General features: G+C 40.0%; 1 protein-coding gene across 1 annotated transcript; it reads left to right on the top strand.

Moving 5' to 3' along the window:
• Positions 1–1,068: 1,068 nt before the first annotated feature.
• LOC110696493 lies at positions 1,069–2,396 on the top strand. Its single transcript, XM_021873789.1, has 3 exons — positions 1,069–1,487; positions 1,782–2,283; positions 2,379–2,396. Exons 1-3 carry the CDS (start codon positions 1,069–1,071, stop codon positions 2,394–2,396), a joined length of 939 nt encoding a protein of 312 aa, XP_021729481.1.
• Positions 2,397–8,218: the final 5,822 nt, after the last annotated feature.

Here is an 8,218-nt window from a genome sequence, read left to right as displayed (position 1 = left end):
AGGTCTAGTTAATTTTGAATGGATCAATCAATTCCCAAATGTGGACGCTGTTTATCTTCCTCCTTCTCTGTCTGATCATGCCCCTTTATTTTATGATATTCTTCCTCCCCTCCCTGGGAAAGGCAGGCCTTTTAGATTTCTGAATCACATGCTCACTCACCCTAATTTTCTATCTATTGTTGAAGAAACTTGGAGTGCAGGGACTCAGGGAGACAATATGAGTAGGGTTTGGAAAAAATGCAAACAGTTGAAGATTAGGCTTAAGGATCTCAATATTAAAGCCTTTGGAAATGTTGAAATGAGAGTTGATTTAGCTCAACAAGCCCTCTTGGAAATTCAAAATCAATTGATTCTTGATCCTCATATTTCTGATCTGTTTGAACAGGAGACTGAAGCTATTCAAAGGCTTAAATATTGGAGATTAGTGCAAGAGAGTATTTACAGGCAGAAGGCTAGAGTGGACTGGATCAAACTTGGTGATTCTAATACCAAGTATTTCTATTCTATGCTAAAGCAGAGACAGGCTAGAAATAGAATTGATTCTCTTTTGACTGAGCAACATGTTCTTCTTAAGAATCCTGTTGATATAGAAAGGGAGTTTCTATCTTTCTATAAGCAATTGCTGGGCTCTTCTGCTGATAATCTTGATGGGATTGATTTGACCACAATGAGATCAGGGAAGCAACTCTCTCATGATGCTCAGAATTTACTTATTGGCCCTGTTACCAATTCTGAGATTGATCTTGCTATTAAAAGGATCTATGATGAAAAAGCCCCTGGAATTGATGGGTTTAACTCCAGGTTTTTCAAATCTGTGTGGAGTACTGTCAAGTTTGACATCTATGAAGTTGTACATGCTTTCTTTACTACTGGCATTCTAAATTCTCAGTGGAATTGTACAACTCTAACCCTTGTTCCTAAAGTTCATAACCCTTCTTATGTGAAGGATTTCAGACCCATTGCTTGTTGCACTGTCCTTTATAAAATCATTTCAAAAATTCTGACTTCAAGACAAAGAAGGGCTTAAGGCAGGGTGACCCTATGTCCCCTTTTCTGTTTGCCTTGGGAATGGAGTACCTCTCTAGATGCTTATTTGAGCTAACTAAGTTTCCTGATTTCAATTTTCATCAAAGATGTGAAAGACTCTCAATCACTCATTTAATGTTTGCTGATGATCTTCTGTTATTCACTAGGGCAGATGAGTGTTCTGTTAGGCTCATGTTTAAAGCTTTTCAGAAGTTCTCTAGAGCTTCAGGCCTTGAGGCTAATCTGTTAAAGAGTGAAGTTTATTTTCGAGGGGTTAGCACTGAATTACAGAATACCCTTCTTGAAAGTCTAGGTATGTTTGCTGGTGCTATCCCTTTCAAGTATCTTGGTGTCCCTTTATCTTCAAAAAAATTGACAATTCAACAATGCAAGCCTCTAGTTAACAAGATTGCAAGTAGAATTGAAGGGTGGGCTTCAAGATTCTTGTCCTACTCTGGAAGGTTACAACTCATAAAGAGTGTACTCTTTGGAATACAGACTTATTGAGCTCAAATTTTCATTTTGCCAAAGAAGATCATGAGGGAGATTGAAAGTAGATTTAAAGCTTTTTTATGGACTAGTTCAGCCAATCCTACAAAGAAAGCCCTCATTGCATGGTCTACTGTTTGCTTGCCTAAGTTTTGTGGAGGGTGGAATGTTATCTCCTTGCAAGACTGGAATATCTCTACTATTTGCAAGATTCTCTAGGATATAGCTCATAAGACTGATTCTTTGTGAGTTAAGTGGGTCCACAGTTATTATTTCAGATCAGTTAACTTCTGGGATGCTGATATCCCTAAGAAAAGCTCCTGGGTTCTCAGGAGGATTTTGAAATACAGGGAGTTAATTGATGAGATTGGAGGGTGGGATTCTATTTTGAAGAATAATAGGGTTCAAATTAAACTTATCTACAAGAATCTCAGGCAGCAAAGTCCAAAAGTCCCCTGGAAAAGACTTATCTGTAATAATGGTGCTTCTCCAAGATGCATTTTCATTCTCTGGCTTGCTAGTTGGAATAGGTTGCTCACTAAAGACAGAGTTCTTAAATGGAACCCCAGCTGTGATCTTGTGTGTATGCTATGTTTGCAAGAAAATGAAGATGTCCATCACCTTTTCTTTCTCTACACTTTTTCTAGAAGAATTTGGGGAAAGGATTTGCAGCTCTTAAAATGTAATAAACCCGTTCAAGGATTTAATCAGGAACTGGAATGGGCTATCAAGTACAGTAGGAAGTCAACTTTAACAGCCAGATTTCATGTGATGTTCTTAACTGAGACTATTTACAGCATCTGGATTCAAAGGAATAACACTATGTTTAATGGCTGTTGTGAACCAGCTGATACTGTCTTCAGGAATGTGGTGTACATTGAATCAAATGAAAGTCAAATGCATTCTACAAAGCAAATTAAATCAAATGAAAGTCAAACACATTCAAACAAAGCTTTTCGAATCAAATGAAAGTCAAATGCATTCAACAAAGCTAATTGAATCAAATGAAAGTCAAGCACATTCAAACAAAGCTAATTAAATCAAACGAAAGTCAAATGATTTCAACAAAGCTAATTGAATCAAATGAAAGTCAAATGCTTTTTACAAAGCTAATTGAATCAAATGAAAGTCGAATACATTCAAACAAAACTTTTTGAATCAAATGAAAGTCAAACACATTCAAACAAAGCTTTTTTAATCAAATGAAAGTCAAACACATTCAAAAAAAGCTTTTTGAATCAAATGAAAGTCAAATGCATTCAATAAAGCTAATTAAATCAAATGAAAGTCAAACACATTCAAACAAAGGTTTTTGAATCAAATGAAAGTCAAATGCTTTCAACAAAGCTAATTGAATCAAATGAAAGTCAAATGCATTCTACAGAGCAAATTAAATCAAATGAAAGTCAAACACATTCAAACAAAGCTTTTTGAATCAAATGAAAGTCAAATGCATTCAATAAAGCTAATTGAATTAAATGATAGTCAAATGCACTCTAAAAAGCTAATTGAATCAAATGAAAGTCAAACAAATTCAAACAAAGCTAATTGAATCAAATGAAAGTCAAATGCATTCAACAAATGATGTGGATTTCAACCCCTTAACTTAATAAAGAATCTAAAACCACACAAGTAACACTAGCACTTCGAATTTCCTAAGAAAATCGAACAACTTAAGAATAACGAACCGGATATGACTTTGAAAACGACCACTCCTGGAACGAATTCAACGCCTCTCAAATTACCTAGACCACTCCTGGAACTAAGTACTTTGATGAACAAAACTTAGACTACTCCTAGAACTAAGAATTGAACGTTCTAATTATCAAAACAACTCCTTGAATTGAAAACTAGCAAAAGAATTTGTAAGCAATTAAGCAAAACAAACAATAAACTTGTATTGAATTTTCTGGTTTTTGTTGTTGTGTACAAAGCCACGAAAAATCCCTTATTTATAGAATAAAACTAACTATTCCTAAGTCTATTCAAACTAGAAAAAACCCTAGCCTTGATCCCAAAGTATCCTAGATAGAATAGGAAAACCAATTCTAATGGAACTAGGAAACTAGTAATAAGACTAGTTCTAATTAACCTAAAACTTCTTAAAACAATTCCTAATTGACTTAGAAATTATTTTAAAATAAAATAACAGAAATTAAGAAGATTCCTAATTGCTTAAACCAAGAAAAACCCTTTCAAGTGAAAGGTAAAAACTTGCAAGCAAAAACTCTAGAAAAAACTAAGTAAAGAAAATCATGCTTTTCGTTCTGTCGCCGAAACTCTTTGCACGCGCCACCAAGGTGGTGCACGCGCCTGACCAATGTCAAGGTGGGTCCAAGGCGGAGCTAGGGAGTCGGCGCGTGGAAGCATGTGTGCTCGTCGGAAGTGAACTTCGCAATTTCTTCTTCTTTGTAATTCGTGCTTGTTTCTTTCCAATTTAAGCTATTGGATCTTTCCTTGTTTATTATCTTGTTTATTTTCTTGTTTGGGCAGCCCATAATGAAGCTATTTGGACCTTCTACAAGTGTCTTGGACCCTTCAAAAGAATTAGCCTCTTGATTCACATCATTCTCCCCTTCTTCAAAAGAATTTGCCCTCAAATTCACATCATCAAAACAAATAAAGAGGTTTTCAATGTTATAGGTAGAATCTTCATCGCCATTCTTACTAGAAAAGTCTTCTTTATTAAGAAGACATGTCTTGGGTCTTCTATCGATCTCTTCCTTGAATACCTTTTCCCTTAGAAACAAACTTGAACTTCGATTAACATTGGAGCAATTACTATGTCCTTTATGAGACAAAGGTTGTAGACTAAAACGTTTGTTTCCATCCTTCACGGAATACACATTGGTCTTGCCATCATGTTTAACCTTTCTATCAAATTGCCATGGTCTTCCCAAAAGTAAGTGACAAGCACTCATTGGAATCACATCACACCATATTTCATCTTTGTAATTTCCTATGGAGAAATTTACTAATGCTTGCTTCTTAATTTGAAAACCCTTTGAATCATCAAGCCAGTTTACTTTATATGGTTTTGAATGATCACGAATAGAGAGGTTCAGTTTACTCACCATGCTAGTTGAAGCAACATTCGTGCAAGAGCCACTATCAGTGATCACGTTGCAAGTACTTTCACCAACTTTGCATCGAGTATGGAACAAATTCTCACGTTGATCTTGAATAGAAGTGACTTCGGTGTGTAATATCTTCCTTAAAACAAGCAGCTTATCTTCATCTTCGACATAGACAACCTCATCCTCTTCTTCCGAGTCAACAACCTTTTCCTCCTTATTATGAATTGACTCCTCTTCACACTCAAAGGTTATGTGTTCCTCTTCTTCTTCCATTTGTTGATATTGTTTGATTGTAAGATCTTTCTTAGTAGGACATTGATCCGACCTATGTCCCTTTCCTTGACACTTGAAGCACCTAATTCGACTTTCAAATTCCTCTTTAGACACCTTGACAACCTTCTTTTATCCACTCGTCGAACTTTCTCCCTTGTGCTCGTTAGAAAAATTTGTGGAACTAGGCTTGAAAGGTTTCGAAAAACTTTTATTTGCCTCGGTTTTTTTCTTATCCTCGAGCCAATGACTTTTAATTAGGGGATTTTTCCCCACCAATCACCATCTGACAAGTGGACCAATCAGGTTCCGCCATGTGTCCGTCACATGGGCTAATAGGAGTCTGCCACGTGTCAGGCAATGATCCGTCCACTATGGACCAATTACGACACGACACGTGTCCTTCTCATTACACCTGGGATAACAGGTCACCTACGCCCAACTTCCGAGGGAAGCCCAATCAGCCCAAGGTTAACCTAAACCTAGATTGACACGTTTCCCGAGGTTATAAATACCTCCCTTAATCCTCATTAAGGGGGAGAACACGCTAAAAAGCAGATTATACACATTAAACACTCTCACCTAGAGAGACCCAATCACTTTAATTTCCGCATTAATTAATCCTTAATCAAGTACTAACTTGACCGTCGGAGGCGGATCTCCAATCATCCGGAGCATCCGTTTGTTTTGCAGGTACAGGCGTCCGGTTCCAGTCTCGGAATTGTAACTCTCTCGCAGGACATCAGAAAACCCCGAAACATTTGGCGCCGTCTGTGGGGAGAGTACTTCTGAGATGGCATCCACGTTTGTACCGGCTCCTGAAGAGAGGCGTCCCCTAGACGACCTTCAAGTTCATTCGGACCACGATACTGAGAATGAATTTGAAGTTGAAGCTCTCACAGCTTCAGACGGGACCCTAAGGGCCCGACGTACCCGTCATGCCGAAAGGAGGGAACGGGAACATCTTCAAACTGGAAGTGAGCCAGCAGGCGCACCGCCTGTTCGGCAGCAGCCGACTGATGGGTCTGCTCCCATAACATCGAACGAACTCATGACCTTCATGAGGGACTTCAAGGGAGAAATTCAAGAGTTGATCAACAAGAAGCCGCCTGCTCTGGACAAGGAGCAGTCGGCTAAGAAACCTTCCACTTCACTAAAAAGGAAACCAGTTCAAGGGCGAGAGGCGACCCCTCATCCTAAATCTAGGAAGTGGGAGCCACCTGCCCTTGATTTCACAAAATACCGTTTTCCTACTCCAGGAAATAGGAAACCTGTTCGTCATATTCAGGCGGACGGGTCGAAGAAAACATACACAGACGCTCGGCTATTGCTAGAGCAGAAGAAGAGTAGCCGATTGTCAGAGTCGGCCTCTACTTCAAACTTCCAAGACAGTCTGCGAAATACCTCAATGAGGCATACTCAGTCGTATCGTGAGAGTCAGTCAGGCGGCACCTCCCGTCAGTCCGGCTTTCATAGCGACCAGGCGGTACCAAACTTACCGTTTGTACCGCAACAACAATATTTTTTACAGCCACCTCCGTTTTGTGGACATGCAGCAAAAAATGTCCAACCTATGGACTGGCAGCTACGGTTCCTTAGACTTGGTGAACAACCGTCGGCCTTCTCCAAGGAAATTACTGAAGCCGCTCAACCGGCCAAAGTGAAAAATGTATTAGTAGGCGCCTATGACGGCACTACTAACCCAGAAGACCATCTGATGGCATTCACCAACCTGATGTACCTTCAAGGGTTGGATGATCCCACTTGGTGCAAGTGTTTCCCAGCGACTCTCAAAGGAATCGCACAACAATGGTTCGGCAACCTGCCGACTGGTTGTGTAAATAACTTCAGGACGCTTGCTTACTTATTCACCTCCAACTTCGCGATGAACATCCCTGCGAAGAAGACGACCCTTGATTTAGGAACAATTCAGCAGGGCAAGAAGGAGGGGCTTCGTTCTTACATCAGGCGGTTTAACCTGATGAGAATACAGATTCAAGGGTTACCGGATGAAGTAGCCTATACTGACTTTTTCAAAGGTCTCAAAGACGGGTCGACCTTCAAATTTGATTTGGTCCGAAAGAGGGTAGCGACTCTTCAAGAGGCCTTGATTGAAGCGGAAGCCTATATACAGGCGACTGATCTTTGTAGTACGGTAAAACAGTCAGACGGGAAAAGGTCCGACAAAAGAGAAGGACGACAGAAACAGTCGTCAAACAAAGACGAGAAGAGAAAAGAGGTTTGGGCGGCTGATTCCTCTAAACAGCCGGCCTAGAAAAAGAAAAAAGAATTCAAACCATACTCCCCAAAGTATGCGTTTAATAAGGATAGCCAGTTTATCCTAAAGGAAATAAAGGGACGGATCTTAATTGAGAAGCCGGTCCCCATGAAGGGTTTTGTAAACAACCGGAACCAAGAAAAATTATGTGATTATCATGAAGATGTTGGTCATCACACCAATGAATGCATCAGTCTCATGCGGTATCTGGACCGCCTGGCTGAGCAAGGTGATCTTGACACTTATGTCAAGAAATCTACGGGGAACACTTCCTCAAAAAAGCAGTCGACCAAAAAGAACACTACGAGCCGACTCTTCGAGTAATGCTATATGACGAAGAGGGAAAATGGGAAGCCATGCGCCTGGCATTAGACTCACTTCCTGAACGGAGGGGCAATGCTGTCTTGCGCCATGAAATTTACCGCCTGAGAATGACTAGATCATACAACAAAAAAGTACACAGGCGTCCACTCAAAGTGGGGGACTTTGTACTTAGAAAAATGGAAGTAGTTGGTAGGGCTAATGAGTCTGGCAAACTAACTCCCAACTGGGAAGGACCCTACCGAATCTGTGAAGAGGTCAGGGACGGTACCTACCGTCTGGGAACACCAAACGGACAACCGTTGCCTCGAACTTGGAATGTAGATAATCTTAAGAAATATTTCTTTTGAATAATGTAAATAGTCAAGGGCTACTTAATAAAAGTTTGCATACTTAATATTCAATTTTGTACTAAGAGGGGCACGCCTACTAACAAACAGTCGGCTACTCTCCATGTTTAATTTTTATTCTTACTTAAGAGGGGCAGGCCGCCTATACATTTACAGTCGGCTACTCTCCATTGAGTATTTTACTCTATTTTCAGAGGGGCATGCCGTCTGTACCTTTACAGTCGGCTACTCTCCATTGAGTATTTTACTCTTATCTTCAGAGGGGCATGTCGTCTGTACCTTTACAGTCGGCTACTCTCCATTGAGTATTTTACTCTATCTTCAGAGGGGTATGCCGCCTGTACCTTTACAGTCGGCTACTCTCCATTGAATATTTTACTCTATCACCATAGGGGCATCCCGTCTGG

This window comes from Chenopodium quinoa, unplaced genomic scaffold (assembly GCF_001683475.1).
Source record: "Chenopodium quinoa cultivar QQ74 unplaced genomic scaffold, ASM168347v1, whole genome shotgun sequence".
Classification (NCBI taxonomy): Eukaryota; Viridiplantae; Streptophyta; class Magnoliopsida; order Caryophyllales; family Amaranthaceae; genus Chenopodium; species Chenopodium quinoa.
The sequence above is the reverse complement of the archived record's forward strand: the minus strand, read 5'-3'. Positions and strand labels throughout refer to the sequence as shown.

Excerpts from the sequence above, each read along its gene's own strand:
- LOC110696493 (XM_021873789.1), top strand. The coding sequence starts at position 1,069 with ATGGAGTACCTCTCTAGATGCTTATTTGAGCTAACTAAGTTTCCTGAT. Across the intron at positions 1,488-1,781 it reads TTCTTGTCCTACTCTGGAAG|TTATTATTTCAGATCAGTTA; the intron begins GTTACAACTCAT and ends GTGGGTCCACAG.